The sequence below is a fragment of the Hypomesus transpacificus genome, chromosome 11 (genome assembly GCF_021917145.1).
Source record: "Hypomesus transpacificus isolate Combined female chromosome 11, fHypTra1, whole genome shotgun sequence".
Taxonomy (NCBI): Eukaryota; Metazoa; Chordata; class Actinopteri; order Osmeriformes; family Osmeridae; genus Hypomesus; species Hypomesus transpacificus.
In genome coordinates this window covers 12,076,439-12,094,884 of record NC_061070.1, presented here as the reverse complement: position 1 = coordinate 12,094,884, position 18,446 = coordinate 12,076,439, and the positions used below count along the sequence as shown (strand labels likewise).

The 18,446-nt window shown below is 43.9% G+C and overlaps 2 protein-coding genes across 3 annotated transcripts; one reads left to right on the top strand and one right to left on the bottom strand.

Annotated features, from left to right (window-relative positions):
* Nucleotides 1–676: 676 nt before the first annotated feature.
* rassf4a (Ras association domain family member 4a) lies at nucleotides 677–18,006 on the top strand. Of its 2 annotated transcripts, none has more exons than XM_047029024.1 (11): nucleotides 677–826; nucleotides 7,463–7,531; nucleotides 7,862–7,937; nucleotides 13,959–14,080; nucleotides 14,399–14,484; nucleotides 15,395–15,591; nucleotides 16,093–16,194; nucleotides 16,304–16,355; nucleotides 16,581–16,702; nucleotides 16,999–17,096; nucleotides 17,469–18,006. In XM_047029024.1, the coding sequence occupies exons 2-11, from the start codon at nucleotides 7,479–7,481 to the stop codon at nucleotides 17,536–17,538; spliced, it is 978 nt and encodes a 325-aa protein (XP_046884980.1). In that variant the 5' UTR covers nucleotides 677–826; nucleotides 7,463–7,478; the 3' UTR covers nucleotides 17,539–18,006. The 2 variants fall into 2 exon arrangements, with proteins under 2 accessions (XP_046884980.1, XP_046884979.1); XM_047029023.1 differs by lacking the exon at nucleotides 677–826 and adding an exon at nucleotides 6,818–7,089.
* Nucleotides 4,215–6,877, bottom strand: LOC124473514 (C-X-C motif chemokine 9-like). Its single transcript, XM_047029027.1, has 4 exons — nucleotides 6,705–6,877; nucleotides 6,266–6,395; nucleotides 5,517–5,597; nucleotides 4,215–4,979 (listed from the first exon to the last, which is right to left on the bottom strand). The coding sequence occupies exons 1-4, from the start codon at nucleotides 6,775–6,777 to the stop codon at nucleotides 4,871–4,873; spliced, it is 393 nt and encodes a 130-aa protein (XP_046884983.1). The 5' UTR covers nucleotides 6,778–6,877; the 3' UTR covers nucleotides 4,215–4,870.
* Nucleotides 18,007–18,446: the final 440 nt, after the last annotated feature.

Below are 18,446 nucleotides of genomic sequence, written 5' to 3'. Positions count from 1 at the left end.
CTAGGCTACATTGTTCTCTCTGAATAGGCTTGTGAATGACTGACTGAATGACCTATAATTAACCGGAGAGGACAGGAGACGAGAGGATGACAGTAGCTTGAGAAAGAGGATAACAATCTCAATATTTCCAGTCTGCTTCCTCATTCATTCTCACTCGTCAGTATTTCTTCCACAGGGATGTGCTCTGCCACAGTCATATCCTCAGAAACAAACTGTTTTCCGTGGAGGAAGCTGTCTGACTGCTGGAACAACCAACTTCCTCTGTATGTTCATCAGCTCCTGCCCTACATAACTCACACACACACACACAGGCGTGCATACACACGCACACACACGCACACATACACAAACACTTCCTAAGGTTGTGTTCTACTTGCAACTTTTAGGTAGGCTAGTTTTGAGATGGCATCCTCCAAGGTTCCAAAACAGGATGGAAAGGTTACATCTTTAAAGTGAACAACACCGTCCCCTTCTTGTCTCCACACGTGAAGAGAACCAAAAAACGTCCATCAGTAAGTTGTAAGAAGAAGAAAAAATTTTTTTTATCGTGAGACTGTAACAGGTTACAATAATAAATCCCTTAGATGAGAAAGATAATTGCAGCCGGGCTCCATAAATCCCGCCCACAGACACACTGATTGGGTTTGGCTTATCAGTGAGCTTCGCCGTTCGCTTCTTCGGCTGCCACTCACTCTCATCCCTGTTCCAAGACGGTCTCCTGAAACAGACCCTCAGGGTCCAGAATGCGTGAAGACTGATATACGTGGATTTCAAATCAAACACCAGAATACGTTGGGACGACTACTTATATTCTCCCTCGGTGATGGTAAGTTGTTGTTTACAGTTCCTAAACTGCAATTATGTTTAAGCTATGTTTGTTAGGTTAATTCATTTCTTTGTTGCGTTGTAGCCTAACATCTTGATTTGAGCTCAATTTTGATTGCGTGCTCCGATGCCTGATGTTGAAATTGTTTAATGTGCATTGCGCAACCTTTTCAAGGTCCTAAAGTTAAATGGGACCAAAGCTGGAAGTAAGGACTGGACGTCTATAGTGACCTAGTTAACCGTCACAGAAAACCTTTCATGCCTAAATGAGTTCATGAATCGGCCATGTTAATAGTTAACATTGTTACTAACTCTCCTATCATTTTCATGTTTTCTGAACCACTCAGCCGAAATAGTGGGCTACACAAAAGAATGAGCAGGCTTCAGCGCTCTCTCTCTCTCTCTCCCTCTCTCTCTCTCTTACTCACCCACTCACTCGTGCTCTCTCTCTCTCTCTCTCTCTCTCTCTCTCTCTCTCTCTCTCTCGCTCTCTCTCTCTCTCTCTCTCTCTCTCTCTCTCTCTCTCTCTCTCTCTCTCTCTCTCTCTCTCTCTCTCTCTCTCTCTCTCTCTCTCTCTCTCTCACTCTCTCATTCTCTCTCGTACTCTTCTTCTCTATACACACACTTTGCCGAACCATATCAATGTAGGCCCTACATCTTTTAATTTGTATTACATTTTTCGATGTTGTGTGTATCTAGCGTCTCTTCGGACAGCGTCTTTACAGCACTTTATGGTGACGAGCTGGCCGCAGCTGCACCTGATGTTTTGTCATTTGTATGGATCTCGGTGTCATTGGCTAATACGTAAATTATCTGAAGCTGTCCGAGGGTCCCTTTGTCCTTGTCCACAGAGGGGGCGAATAGAAAATAATAGAATACTATAGAACTTCCATCCCCTCTTACAGTAGTCACCATGACTCACAGCCCACCAAGAGCTTCCCAAAACCTCAGGCCTGATGCTCATTATTCCATTCTCATGAGGAGAATGTCAGTCAGTCCCAAATGGTCTGTGCCACCCTGTCCTTTTGCAATTTCATTAGAGCTTTATGTCTGGATGCCAGGTGCCCCGGCTAAATAATTCATATCGATGGTGACAGACCGATGTGCTTATGGAATATTCATACTGCCCTTACTGTTTATGAAAATGTATTATTCTGCTATGTTGTTATCGACCTGTCTGAATCAAGCTGGGTTACACTCGCACGCCAGGCATGACAGTCAGATTCAGCAGTCTCCCCTGGTAATGTCAGCCTGTCTCTAGGGGGTCGGAGGTCACTGAGCTAAATGCTGTGATTTAGGTTGTCACTGAGCTGGGCTAATGGATTGACCTCACCTTGGGTGTCCTGTAGACTGCTGCACCCCAGAAACACGGGTGATGGTCTGACTCTTGAGCTTACAGAACCCAGTGAGGGATTCTCCCAAAAAGAGGAACAAATGATAGCAAAGACAACTAAACCCACAGCTCAGGAATTCTCTAGTTAAAATGACAATAATTTCAGAACCAGTATCTTCGCATTGTATTGACCTTGTATTGTATTGTATTGAGTCCATCCAAGCAGAGATGAGTGGAGAATCTAAGATAACTCGTTTGCAATTCTTTAGGATTGCATTTGCATGTCGAATTTTGTCCCTGCTCCTGCTAGCAGAAATAAACATTTAACAGTAGCGCTCTTTTCCACTAGGTGACAGTGTCATTCCATAGTTGTCATTCCATAGTTTTTCACATAAGGTCCTCCCATTCTGTTACCCTCTCTTCTACAAACCCCCACCTATCTCTTCATCTCCCCCAACCTTCCTTCCCCCCCTCCCGTCCTCCTCTCCAACGCCGGGTCTTGGCATTATATGGTCCGTGACTCTTTTGTCAGTTAGCCCTCAGCGCAGGTCTGAACAGGAGAGCTGTAGTATTAGGTAACTATTCTCTAGATCTAGACCTGCATGCTGCAGGGTCACACAGGGTGAAAATAATATGGTGGCATGCATTGTGTGTGTGCGCGTGTTCCTCCACTAACCCCACTAAAAGCCTCAGTATCACCCTCTGACCACTGACGCATGAGTAGCCCTCTACCCAGGGCCGGCCCAAGCCTTTACGGGGCCTTAAGCAGAATTGATTTGGGGGCCCCTTGCCGATGTTGAGATATATATATTAAAAAAGACATTAAACTGTAATTTCATGTGCTCTTGGGGGCCCTGTGGTGGCCACGGGGGCCCTAAGCAGTTGTTTAGTTCACTTATGCCTCGGGCCGGCCCTGCCTCTGCCTCTGAGTGAACAGCTTCTGGTTCTGTTTTCTGACTTTACACACAAACCTCTCATTCCAGCCTCACCTCTCACCTCTACTTGTCCCCTGTCTCCACCAGTCTTCTATTCATTCCTTCCACTCTTCTTCTCCTTTCCTCCTACGTCTCTCCTTCCCCTCTTCTGTCCTTCTCATGACCTCCATCTCTGGAGGAGGGGATCCCTCAATTCATTTATACACCTGACTTATTGTATTATATATTGTAAAGTGGCAACTTATATTTTACTTATTGTATATTTTATTTTAATTGTATTCCACTTTTGCTAGTATTGCTAGTTTATGTATCCTTAGTATAGTTAGACCACATATTTAAATTTAAGATTCCTTTATGTTTACTGTATGCACCTTCCTGCCAAAGCAAATTCCGTGTCTGTGCAAACTTTCATGGTGAATAAATCCCATTCTGATTCTGATTCTTTCTTCCATTTTTTTATGGTTATTGAGAGTATTTCCAAAGTATGATTTGAGAAAGTTTCCAGTTTCTCTCCTCAGTCCTCCTGTCCCCCTCTCAGACCCAGTAGCAGATATTGAATCGCCAGTGACTCTCCTGGCAGTTTCTCTCTTTCTGCCAGCCTCAGAGCAGGTAAGGACAGAACGGATGTATTAGGCAACCATGCTCTGAACACACCTGCCTGTGTCACAATGGGCAAAGTGAGTGCTCGGGTGTCTACTCTGTGCCCTGTGTGTCCCAGTTCCCATTCACTTGGCTCCCTTTATGCCCATATTTAGGAGAGCTCAGTCACATGGTTTACAAGAAACCTCACCACCTTGCTTTGTTTTTTATATTTCGTCCAGTGATTTTCCATCTCACATGCACACGCACACACGCACACACACACCATACTTTATACCACCTGAAGATGCTTTACCTTCCAACATAAATGTTCGCAATTATTTCCTAGGCAAAAGATTCCAAAAGATCAAAGATTTTGGAACTAATCAGTTTTTGTGTTTAGACAACAAAGAGACCCTGTTTGGCAATGAAGAGGTGTGACTGTGGGATAATAGTGGTTGTTGTTTTTTTTTCTGACCTCTCACATCCTGGATAACCCTTGTTCATTCTTAGCAGTAAGAGATTATAGACAGAGCACAGACTATAGAGAAAATACAGTGTTTTATTACAAAATTGCATGATATAAAAATACCTTCCTTCATTCTTAGCAGTAAGAGATTAAAGAAAGAGCACACACAATAGAGAAACATTAAACAACACCCACACATTAAACAAGGTATAAAATTGTAAATTCCAACAATGTCATCTTTGTAAATGACTACAGGCTCAATGAGTTCTGTTCACCAACCAGCAGTGAATTCACCAGTCATTGCGTCTCCTGGTCTCAGCTGAACAGCTTTTCTATTGAGACCTTTATTTATTTTTTACATTTTCTTTGCTTCTTTAAAGCTACTGTTGTTTTAGTGTGCTTTTAGTCCAGTTGTTTTAGTGTTGGGGTGCAAAACTGACAGTCCTGTTTGAGAGAGCTCAATGCATGGGCACTGCCAAACAATACATGTAAAGAGAAGCTATAATGTAGCTTTGGAAGTCATTGATAGGTTACTCTACAATGTATTACTTAAACAGATCTTTCCTATCCAGCCTGAGACTAGAGTACCGAGTCTTTCTGACTTCCATTGAAGCTGTAGTTCCCTCAGAATAGGCCCATGGCAGTTGTAGTGTATCAGGCAGGATCGGCTGGGGTGGTTGTAGTTTTTCAGGCAGGATAGGCCTGGGGTAGTTGTAGGTTTTTGGAGTCTCAGGATGCAGCGAGCCGTCTAGCTTGACCTTTCTGCTTCTTCTGTCTAGTGCCCTGAATCCTTTTCCTCTTCAGACACCTCTTCTTGTTCAGACCACTCTTAGTAACCCTAAGAACACACATACACACAAACTTAATACACAATTCATTGTTGGTGCTTATTTTTAGATAAGGGGCGGTTATTAGACAGTGAGGCAATGGTGTAAGCAGGTCGGTTACATCTTGCCTTTTCTGCTTGTCAAGTAAAAGTACAGCGTGGGTTTTAGTTTCATCCAAACAGTTTCTAGTTTTTAGTGTGTGAGTGGGTAAACATTTTACATACATATGACCAATATTGGACGGATATTAAAAAGACGCAAAACATGTTGTTGTGTGTGTTGAGTGTAGTGCCCTTGTAATGGCAGGGGAAAGTGAAAGTGAAGTGAAAACATTCAATGCAACTAGACACCAAAGTTGGAAACTTAGTGTTTGTGCTGCATGTGTTTGTCTTCATGGCTGCTAGCTGGATATCTAATCAACTGTAAGCGTATTTACATTGTGTATTTATTTTATTTACAATCTGTAAGTGTAAAATCTAGTATGTGTTTATCTACAGCGTGTGTGTATATGTGTGTGTGTAAACCACCAACCATGGTGTGTCTCTCACCTCTTCCAGCAACGGATCAGTCGTTTCCCCAGACGTCCTGTCGGATTCACACAAACTTGTGCCCTGTTCCTCAGAACCACACTGAAACACAGACACACACACATTATCATCGGCTTTTTGAACGCTCATTATGTCAAGCAGCTTGGACATTTAGCTTCAGTGTGCAAGTGTAGGCACACTTATGTTTGACTGTAAATATATATAGTGTGCAGGGTTTTTCCTGCATAGAGAACATTTTGGGGCGCACCTAAGCCGTTTTCCTGAGCGCCTATGAAAAATACCGAGCGCCTAAGGCAAAAAAAAAGTCTGTGATGAAAAACAAAAAACAAACGCTGTGTTCATCACGCGTGCAATGCATGTCAGAAAATGTGTTCTCAATAGTATGTTTCAAGTAAGCTAGAACCGAACCCTCGTTCTGTTTTAATCAATAGTATGCCTAATGTAGTTGATAAGCGTGTCTTCTTGTCTGACCTGTACAAATGCAAACGAAATTTCCACTCAAAATACTGATAAAAGTTTGATAAACGATTTCCGATGTTATGTTATGTAAAGAGGTAAACCTTGATCATCTTTGAACCATACACGATAACACCATGGGGCTTGGATTATAGTCAATCTATTATCCTATCTATTTTAATCTAAAGTGAAAGCCAAATGATTTTCTCAAGCATAGCCTCCATTATTTATGAAATTGTTTTTTTGCACCGAAGACCCATTTTGCACCTGCATGTGTGCGTATGTGTACTCACATTATTTCATCGTTGTCACAGGTGGGACTACTGAGGGTGACTGCAAGGTCAATCATAGGTCTTCTGACAGTCATCTGTGTCTTTGGGCATTTACACCTCCCTGGCACAAACGTGCTCTCTGCATCCTCAACTGTAAACACACAAAACGCAAAGGAAAGCAAATATAAAAACACAAGTCCTCACAGGTGATTTAGATGCTGGATTATAATGTACACGCTCTTGACTGAAATTTAAAATGTAGGCTATCAAAACCGGCAGAAATAAAGATCAAGATCAAAAGAAGGTAAATGGGTACAAAGTTTGATATTTCAGAGAAAGTGATGGTCTGTTAAAGATAGTGACAGAGTGAAGGTGTAAACAGACACCTTCGAACCCTAATGAATCCATAGAGATAAAAAAGAGATAAGAGTATTGGAGACAAAGATCGAAAGTGGCTTACCTGTGACCAGCAGACAGCAGATGAGACTCAGGGCAGCGAAGCGAACGAGAAGAGAGAGGAAATTGAACTCCATTCTGACTGCTGAGCTTGAGACTGACTGAGCTTAACTGTTTATGGCTCTGTTTTATACCCACAAGCTCCTCCTCTTTAATACTCTCTATACTGGAGTTTCCAATCTCTCCGGAATTCCCCCACTCTCCCGCTCCAAAATACCTCAAGATGAGGCGTCCTTCGTCAGGATGTCAGGATCATGGCTGTCCAGGACCATTTTGGTTGAAGGCAACTGCAACAACAGTTTGTCACCGGACACCCCCATCTTATCCAAGGTCCTAACGTCATATTGTCCACCATGGGCCATTTTGTGGTGCCTTTTAATACAGCAAAGGTACTCTGCCTGCACAACAACCTGCCAAATGCAGACATGCACTGATTTCTTCCTAGGAAATGCTGGTGGTTAATTGATGTTATTGAAATGTGCCTTGAATGGACAATATCAATGTTTATTTGTTTGATTTCTTATTGTATCAAGATAAAGGGTATTGTGTATCGATCTGGCACAGTGATACTTCTCTGGAGCCTGAAAGAGGCTTCTTTGGCTCAGTCTCTCGGGACATGTGATTTCTTCTCAAACTAGGTTCTGAATGATAGGGGTCACAGTCACAGTGAAACTGCTGCCAGGACTATGCCATATTGTTTTAATAATAGTTAATGGATGACTCTTGCCATAACATTTCAAATGACTGTGTTGTGCTCCCCAGCTATGCGTCTGTCAGGATGGCTGCTGGCCAGATGTTTGTGAAACTAAACCAGGAGAAGATCATTCCTAAGTGAGTCTGGTGCTGTCAAGTGTTAACAGCTCTTCTTTACACTGCTCCATGTTTAATGCCCTTTTAACTGTTGTGGATAGAAGGAGGGGGTGTTCAGGGGGATAATAGAAGTCTGAAAGGACGTGGCTGACATGGCCACCGCTTAACACATATTTGAAGGCGACCCAGTGGAATATCTTTTCATGGGGCCAAACATCTTTGTGGATGACCCTGGTTGTAGATATTTGGAGGATGGGGGTAGGATCATTGATTTGTTGTAGACTTTCTGGAATGGTTAACCCAGTTCCCTTGTTTGTGTGCTGATGTTATGTTCTCTGTGTTTCTGTCTAGGTCAGATGTCCTGACTCTCCTGAAGACCTACAACTGTTACCATGAGGGCAAGAGCTTCCAGCTGAGAGCCAGAGAGGTAGGGGGGATCAGAGCCGACTCACCCTAAAACCTCAGTCTGCCCATGGAATGTTCTGGAAACCTTTCTGGCTGGCTGTTTGTGAACGAGCGGCCAGTGGCTTCCAGCCAATGTGGTAATAAAACAAAGGACAGTGGCCAGTTTCACAAGTGCGTGGTGTAGTGAGTGTGTCTGCGTCTCTCAGCGGTTTAGGGCCACGGCTCCCCTGACTGGTTAATCCCATCATCTAAGGTTGTTACTGAGGTTAAACATGACATTTTATTCATTTAGCAGACACTTGTATTTTGCAAATAATAAGTATAGCAAATGGCCTAGGACCAGAAGGGCACAGATATAACAATATTTCAGTGGTTGGGATAAAATAGTGCAATTAGAACTCACAGCCTCTGGATCCCTAAAACAAGTGTTAATTTGTAAGAGCATGTGTGTAGGTACAGGAAGTGCCAGGTTAATTGAGATACAGTGAAAGTTCAGAAATTGCAAGTGGAGTTGAGTAAACATTAAGACTAGTTTAACCGGCTGCTCTGATTAGCAGTTCTTGTGGAGTTGAGAATCTTAACTATGTAGCACAACAATATGGGCTAATTGTAGCTTCTGGAGACATGCATGCATCTGTGTGAGACAGGAGAAAGAAGACTGAGGTGGTGTGATTTGGACAAGCTGATGTTCGGAGGTTTTTGGACCTATTTTTAATTGGACTATGTGGTCAGGAGTTTCCCCTTACTGAATGTATGTATATATGGTTAACCAGATAGAGAATGAGTATCATAGTTAATATGTGTGTGTGTGTGTGTGTACAGACTCCCGCATGCAGACACCATATTAGGTCATGGCTCTGGGGGACTTCCCAGGAATTCGGTACTGACCAAAGAGATGTGACATGATGACATCTACACAAACACACACATGCACATGAACACACACTCACACATCATCACACACCAACAAGGGGTGTGCCTGATTTGAGAACAGAGCATTGACCTTTAAGTTAGACAAAGACAGATCCAAAGACACAGACACACAGAAACAAACAAATACAGGCCACTGGTTTGGACAATGAACTTGACGGATGCTTTGGTGAACTGGCCTTCGGATCACTGACCAAATGCTTGACGGTTTGTGTGTGTGTGTTTGTCGGAGCACAGATACATGCATAATATTGCTCAAATGTATAGAACAGGATGCCAGAGTAAGGTCAAGAACCAGGATGAGGAACAAAAGAGCCTTAGACCCCTGCCTTGTGACCCCAGCAGTCCAGCAGAGAGACCAAGATGCCCCTCCCCCCTCCTGGGAATCATACCCCTTTCACTACTAGAACCACAGTTTGTTTGGTCTGTTTGAATTGGGTTTAAACCATGCCAGACCCAATTATACTAAAATTACGACATGCAGGATCATTTCAATTCTAGTGTTCATTCCAATACCAAATTACCAATTCATACCAAATACCTATACATATTTCATACACTGGACTGACATCAATAAAATCAGTCCTGGTGCTAGTGGGAGTTTTGATGTTGGGAACTGGGATCTCTGCAGTTGCAGCAGTGACAAGACCTAGTCGCTGATTATTCCCTAAATGATGAAGAGAGTCTGCTGTTGCTTTATGTTCTTGTGAGTTTGTGTCAGGTGATGTGCTGCAGTCAGGATCTGCTGCTGTAAGTTGACTGTCAGCCAACCGCCCAAGGGTATCATGGGAGTGACTCATGAAGACATACACACACACACACACACACACATAGACAGAAAGAGAGGGACACACAGACAAACATGGAGAGACACACACAGACAAGGTGAGCTTCCCACGGTGCATATGGGAGGGTGTGTGAGCGTTGATGACTCTTTCAGGTTCTCATGTGACTTAGCACATCTGAGCAGCAAACGCATCACTGATGTCCTTATCTCTAGCACACCTGTACATCACTGTAAAACTCACCTGTAAAACTTTCACTTTCATTTTTAGTAACAATAATTGAACTAAATTCTCACAAATTCCATCGTTCTATCCATGCGATTTTATTTCCTCAACCTATGTGATTCGATTTTCTAAGCATAATGCAGACATGCAACCCCCTCTTCAGGTGATCTCTGAGAACTGCAGCAGATGACAAGTACTTCCATACACCACTAGAAGGCAAGTGACAAGCACTTCCAAATACCACTAGAGGGCAGCATAGAACTATAATCCTGTCTTCTGGTTCATTGTTCCCTCTACCCACACCTCCATGATTCTGCCTAGGCTGTGTCCAAATCTTTGTTCAACAAGTTCAGTTGAGTTAGTGGGTTATTGGTACTTAATAATATGTTAATCCATGGAAGTCAATTTAGATATTATCATTAAAATTATGATATGTTAATTTGAATAGTTAATTTAATGATTTTCAAGCGGTGTGTTTGAGGTCCTCTGTCATAGTTGCTGAAATATCATATTTACAATTACAGCACAGAAAACTCAAGCGGCATGACTTCTGAACGTTTTTATTACAAAATGTGAAAAGATTCACTAACTAACATCATTGAAGAATGTAAACGAGAAGACAAAAGTCCAGTGTAAAACAAATAAATACAACTCCTCCTGCTCATAGTGGATCTTAGGTTCCTCTGCTCCATCAAAGTCCAATTCTAACTTCCAGTCATGCACAGTCTTCATTTTCTTCACCAAACTCCTCCCATTACAGGTGACAGGTTAACTGCCTCTCCTTGTAAGGGAGACCCTTCCTGCCTGATATCTGGATTAGTCGTGCTGAGAGACTTCCAGTCAGACTAACAGTTTATGAGGACTTGCTGATTTCGGGTCCCGGCTCTGCATCACAGCACCCACAGAGAAGCTGCCATGGTCGGACTCAGACACGGCTCTCCACAGATCCTTCTCAGAGTCTGGGTCTGGTTCTGGTTCTGTCCAAACAGCCAGTCGACCGGGTCCCCAGTGCCTCTTTCTCTGCCCTGCCACGGTGTCATCTCCTCAGGCCTGGCTAGACTGAGACCAGACACTCTGGGAGTCCGGTGTGTGTGGGGATTACCGCGTGGCAGTGAAGCCGAATTTGAGTGTCTTCCCTGGGGCTTGGAGAACAGACGGATGGAAGGCACTTTCTGAAACCTGACTGGGCCACAGGCAGAGGACAGCACTGGGCAGGAGGCTAGAGCCTGTATGCTGGTCATGTATTCGTCCTGGGACTGTGAACTGGAGGAAAAGGAGGGGGAGGAGGGGTGGGTAGGGACCCCCAAGGCAGCTGAGTCCTCCAGGGTCTCCGTGATGGTGGGCAGCAGGTCCAGAGACAGGAGCAGCCGTCTGTGTTTCATTCTGTGCAACAGAGAGAGGAGGGAGAGCAAGGTTAGAGAGGGACTGGTGTTCACGCTCAAGCTCAATATTACTCTGTCAAATTAAGTAGTTTGAAATATAAGGCTAAAGACAACATATGTAGCTGTCGTACCATGTTTAATAGGGTTAAGGTTAGCATAACATTATTAGTTAATTAATAAATTAATAAGGCTGTATTGTGACTCCACATTGAACATTTGTACATTAGTACTACAGTCAAAAATAATTAAAGATGATTGCTGGATCAAGGTTTTTAGAGATACAGGTCTGTTGTACAGTTCCTGAAAAGTGGACTCACCTTTCGTTTTAACGGTCCAGATCACTGATCAGTCCCACTGTGTTTCTCTGAATCTCAAGTCTTCAGGGGCAGCAGTCGCGCTGTATTCTGTGCTTCCGATCAAAGAGCTATGTCTGCTCTGCCGGGTGTGTGGTGTGTGGATGTGCAGCTCAGGGGACTGGCAGGAGCTTTTATATGAACACACAGTGACGGGGGGGTAAGCCAAGGCTGAGGCTGCTAAATATAGCCCTCTGCTGACCTTGCTGAGGGAGTAACTGTGGGTGGGTGTGGTGTGTGTGTGTGTGTAGAGGGAGGGGGTTACAGTGTGTGTGTGTGTGTGTGTGTGTGTGTGTAGAGGGAGGGGGTTACAGTGTGTGTGTGTGTGTGTGTGTATTCAGGAAACTCAGGAGTGGTAGGTTACCAAGGTTCAGTGGTGCAGCTGCTTTGACTGTTTACATTTCTTAACAATGAGGCCTTGGGAGCACACACAAAATACTCGTCCACACACATACATGGACACACACAAACAAATTTCACACAGCCGTACACACACACCACTGGACTACACATTGACTTAAAAAATCACACTGCAAACAAATCGCTTCATTTGGTCCTGAACTTTTTCTTTGCCATCTTGTCTTGTATAACAGTTGACACTTTTGCCTCTTTATAAAAATAATTAGTATTATTGTATTTGTAATGCATTTATATTTAGGTAAAATCTCAAAGTGCTACACTTTAGATGCTCTGAATGAGAGGACATTTACATTTAGCAGACGCTCTTATCGGGTTTTATTAATTCTAGAAAATATCGCTTTATTTATAGGTTTTAACCTTTTCATTTTATGTCACCTATAGCGTCTACATCAACGGAATTATATAAATATCATAACAAATTCCAACATCCTGGATTCATTGGATTGAACATGAACAAGCCTTGGAGGAAACAGGCAGAAGCCTAGGACGTTGATCTAAGCCTATGTGACCTGTCATCGGCCCTGTGTCTGATCACATGACTCTCTTTCCATCTTGACTCACCCAGGATCTTACTCTTAGCCTTTAAGCACATTGGAGTTGACTTTGCCACCTGCTGTGTGTGTGTGTCTGGGATGCATGTGTGCGGTTAGTTGTAAGTAAAAGTGCGTGTGCACATGTAGTGTGTGTGTGTGTGAGTGTTTGTGTGTGTGTACTAGAGTGCGTGTTTATCTCTGTTCAGACCTAGGCAACCAGCCACTATCTGAGTTTGTTGGGTGAGAAGGACAAATGGAATCTGGGGTTGTGGCGATGAGAAAGAGCTGATTCTGTGATGAGAAGGGTCAGAGCCAGGTGGTGTTGTAGCTACTGGTTGTAGCAAACCTTCTCTTTAGTGTTTTCTGAGCCTGGATGAGTACCAAGAGCAGCTCTTTCAATGGCTGGTCTGTCATTCCAAACATAACGACATAAATGGAAGATCCTGTATATACAAAATATGAGTGTAGGTTGTACCCTGGTCATGGTCATTAATAGCAATAGTGTTGCTTCTTAGGGCCCCAGATTTCTGGAGACACCCTGGGTAGGTACAGCTAGACTTTAGTTCAGGGAACAAGATTCTGGTGGTGAAAAGTTGAGCATCACTCTCCATCCAGCATCCAATTTCAAAAAGAGGTCATTCTTGAAGAATGGAAAAAGATGGATGTTGCAAAATGTTGCCAGCTTGTTCATTCCATGCCTATAAGACTTGGTGCTGTCATTAACAATCATGGAGGCCATACAAAGTACTAGATGTAGTACTTTGTTGATGTACTTGTTCTGGGGTGTACTCATTTTTGCATCACCCTAATTTGAGTTAAACTGAAAAATTGGTATTTTAAATGAAACTATTAACTGTACTTTCATGTTATAAGTTAAACAGATGTTATATTAAACTTAGTCTTGTCAACATTTTGCACAATTGTTTTGTTTTCATTGAAATATTGTTTAAAATGTTAAAGGGGTTGTACTCATTTACGCTGAGCACTGTAAATAGACCCATCGTACTGGGCCCTCAGCTGGTACAGGACTGGTCCGCATTGTGACTGGACTAAAAGTCCCATGACGTGTTCCTGGCCAGCAGGCACGCCTGCGTTCCATACGTGAGGTAGCTGCATCTCGTACGTGCCCTGCAGCAGCACACGGGAGCTGTGAGTCATGGCCGCCGCTCCGCTCAGACATGACCTCAGCTCTGGACGGTGGGGCAGGTTAGACTCCAGCTCCGTCCCTCCCAGACCTGAGGCTTTGATCTAGCGCCTGCGATGCGGCCCACCCCGCACGTACGCTTTACACTGGAGCTGCTGGCTCCCCACCAGCAGGATATCCCCCTGATACTGGAATACTGAGGATTATTATTCTAGTGTGTGTGTGTGTGTGTGTATAATGCAAATTCCAATTTATGTGTGTGGTTGTGTAGGAAGATGGAGAGCTGATTCTGGAAGGTTTGCTGAACATCTACTGGGGTCTTCGTAGACCCATCCGCCTTCAGATGCATGATGACAATGAACGATTCTGCTACGGCAGCCCAGGAGTCAACAGGTATACCGTCAACTCACATACACACACACACACACATTAGTAGACTTTAGTGCTCCTCCCTCTCCTGTGCTTTCCTCCTACACGTGTATCAGATTAGGGTTGATTCAAGGTAACATCCGAAGTTTCATCTAGAAATGGAAACAAGTCGTGAGAGAGCAGCTTTCCTACCCTTAGAGTTTAGGCAGGATTGCCAACCTTATAAATACAAGGTTATATGTACTGCATATATATACAGTATATAAACCAAAAAATATATAAATCTTTTTTACTACAGTTCTGACTATCTTGACACTGCCTGAACGTAGTGTTGTTTTTTAGGAATGAGAGATCCCTACTGTCAATGCAGACGACTTCAGAGTCCAACAACAACATACTGGGCCGAAGTAATGGGCCAGCCCTAACCAGTGAGTACTCACATGCACATACACACACATGGGCCAGCCCTAACCAGTGAGTACTCACATGCACACACACACACATGGGCCAGCCCTAACCAGTGAGTACTCACATGCACATACACACACATGGGCCAGCCCTAACCAGTGAGTACTCACATGCACACACACACGTGACACCAGACAATACCAGACAACTGGCAGATTATTGAGATCTGAGATTACAGATGAGGTAAATCACCTACATGTGCACACACCCACACTCTCTCACACACACGCACACACTCGTGCGCGCACACACACACACACACAAGCCTACTCTGCCAGCCATGTCAACTGGCAGATTACTGAGATCTGAAAGGAGGTGAATCCTATCCAGATATAATAATACACTTTTATCCAAAGAGGGGGATTTGAAAATGGTTCCTCTTGCTTTTCATATAAATGCTCTAACCACTGAGCTATACCCTGGCCTCAATTGTCGATTACTGATCATTGATAAGAAAGGCTGTCCCTTGTATTTTTCTGCCAGGATGGAACATCATAGAACATTTTGTCTAAAAAATCTGTCTTTCAAAAACCTTAAATGAGACGTTGTAGTCTATGACCGGAGGGTACTATGTAACTGCTACTAAACACACACAGGATGAACACCAAGTTTAGGTCACTTGATGAATGAACCAAAGGGCGATACGTCAATAGACGACTCTATTTCAGATTGCAGACTCTGGAAGCATTGACAGTCAGCCATCGGCATCAGCCGACAGTCATCTGATCATCATCTCGATCATTGTTGTCTGAAACATAAGTAGAAATTAGCACGGAAGAATACGTCATCCGGTTATAAATACCTCAACCGTTTCAACTGACACAGTACGTGAGTCTGCAAACCAAACGGTGTGGGTGTGTGTCCTGGTAGTGGGGGGTAGCACGGCTGTGGAGGAGCAGCGACAGGAAGAGGAGGAGGAGGAGGAGGTGCCCCAGCTGCTCCGGACCAAGAGTGACGCCTCCTTCGTGGGAGTGCTGAGGAGGAGGTGCAAGAGCCACAGCGCCAAGGACATGCAGCGCCTCCGCACACACAGATACTCCATCAACGGACACTTCTACAACCACAAGGTAACACACACCCTGTCCGCGCGCACTGAACGCACACCCGCGCTGGTGGGTCTCTCTGGTTGCTGACACATGACCAGGTGCAGAGAGGCCGGGGCTTCCTGTACGGATGGGACTGGGAGAATGATGAGTGCTTCACAATAGCCTGTCCTCTGGTCCGCTCATTACTGTCCTGTACTGTACATCTCCCAACCCCGCACTGACCCCAACCCTCCAGGACATCGTGTGTGTGTGCGCGCGTGTGTGTGTTTATGTGTGTATGGGAGAGCAGGAGAGAGAGTGTGTGTTATCAGACACACTAAGATGTGCTTCTAAAGGGCTGAGCTCCAGGTTTTTCCTATGCCTCTGGGGTTTCCTGCAGTTAACGATAAAGGTGCCCTCCCCCCCTCCAGCCCTTTATACCCACTAACCCAGCATCTATGACCAGATGCTGCTAATTAATGTGTTCTTTCCCGTGACATTAATCAAGTTTGTGTGTGTGTGTGTTCTCTTGATTCCCCTCAGACATCTGTGTTTACACCAGCCTTTGGGTCGGTTACAAACGTACGGGTCAATAGCACCATGACAACTGTCCAGGTCCTCAACCTGCTGCTACACAAGTTCCGGGTGAGCCAGGGGTCAGGGGTCAGGCCAGTACTGTATTGTCACCATGGTTGGAATACATGATTCCACATTGAGTACTACAAGTGATTATTGCAGTTTTTTGTGTCTGTAGGTGGAAAATCAAGCCGACGAGTTTGTTCTCTACATGGTGCACGAGACAGGAGGTAAGATCTCTTTGTGTGTTAGTGTCTGCATGCCTCCACATGTGTATATGCATATGTGTGAGTGTGTGAACTGTATATATATGTGTGTGTGTGTCTGTGTGTATGTCTCCGAGTGAACTGTGTCAGTACACACGTTTGTATGTGTCTGTGTGAAACTGTGTCAGTACGGAAAGCACAGGTGTGTGTGTTGATGTCGCATTTCATAGATTACACTTGGTCCTTCAGAGCGCAGCCAGCTGAGGGACAGTGGGTACCCTCTGGTGTCCCGTGTTCTATACGGCCCCTGCGAGAAGATTTCCAAGATCTTCATTATGGAGTCAGACCTGGGGGAGGAGGTCACATACGACGTGAGTCTCATTCATCTCTACAACCCCACTGCATTCTCAACCAACACAACCTCCATTTTGTTGTTTTGTCTGAATACGTTTAGACAATTCTAAAATACACTGCAGCAATAGACAGGTAGGTAATTTTAGAAAGCTGAGTGAGAGCGACTTCCTGTTTAGGGTCTGTTGTAACAATGGGCTCGAGCAGCAAGCTCTTTATTTATAGGGTGTCATTGTTGGGACCACAGTATTATTAGAAGAGAAACAACTGTAAAGTACTGCGTCATGTTAACATCTCTGAATTGATCTTTCCCCAGGTTGCCCAGTACATCAAGTTTGAGATGCCTGTTTTGGACAGTTTTGTTGTGAAACTAAAAGAGGAGGAGGAGAGGGAGATCTCCAGACTAACCAGGAAGTGAGTCTCTGTCTTCTGTTGCTAGCTAACAGCACTGTGTGGTGAACAGTGAGAGTGATGCTGGAAGCTGCTCACCAGCCCTGTTAACCTCAATGTGTGTGTAGAAACTAATGAGGTAATGAGTGAAAGAAGTCAGAGAATCAGAGAGAGAGAGAGAGAGAGAGAGAGAGAGAGAGAGAGAGAGAGAGAGAGAGAGAGAGAGAGAGAGAGAGAGAGAGAGAGAGAGAGAGAGAGAGTAAAAGAGAGTAAAAGAGAGAGAGAGAGAGAGAGTAAAAGAGAGAGAGAGAGAGTAAAAGAGAGAGAGAGAGAGAGTAAAATAGAGAACATGATATAAGAGGCCTACAGCTAATATGTCTGTTCTCTGTTGTCCAGGTATAGTGCTCTGAAGTCCATGATATTACAGCAGCTGGAAGGTGTCCCAGGCACAGCTGACCTGGTCTGAGAGTGTGTGTGTTTGTGTGTGTGTGTGTGTGGTGTGTGTGTGTGTGTATGTGTGGTTGTGTGTGTGTGTGTGTGTGTGTGTATGTGTGTGTGAGGGCGCACACTTTTGTGCCAGTATTAATGCAAGCGTATATGTGTGTGGTAAGAGTGTGTGGAAAATAACCATGCTGATTGTTATACTACTGAAACATTTGCACACTATTTGTCCTTCACTTATAGTATTTTACTGTAGCCAATGTTACACATTTGTTGGCCTTTATAGTTACACTTACAGTAAAACCATAGTTGGCCCTATGAACTTTGAAAAGGTTATAAACTTGTCTTGTGCATTTATTTGACCTGTTTTTATATTTTACTCTAATAGTAGTCTTGTTACAGTATGTAAAAATGAAATATTCTCAAGTAGCAATATTTGTAATACAACAACATGGAATACATGTTTTTTGTACAATAAATTCCTTGTCCTTGTTGTGTTGTCCATCCATTAGTGTTTCTATTTACAAATTGGCAAAAAAGTATGTGCACAGCAAAAACTAAAACATCCACATTGACACACTCACTCATACACAGACACATTACACTAATGTAACAGCTTTTATTATTTCCTGTATTTACACAGTGACTGGACTAGAGTTGAGTATTGTTCTGTGAGTGACCCTCGCAGTCAGTCAGTTCTCATGAGCACAGTTGCTGTGTGTGTTTACGTGTGCTAATGTGTGTGTGTGTTTGTGTGTGTGTGTGTGTGTGTGTGTGTTCCCACCATGGTTGTACAATGAGGGTATCCTGAGAGAGGGGGGGCTGTTCCTATTTCCCACAGATTCTCAACAGCAACAACCATGCTCAGCTCAGCTGCACCAGTGTGTAACCACACACACACACACCTACACCCACACTGCCCTCTTCTGGTTG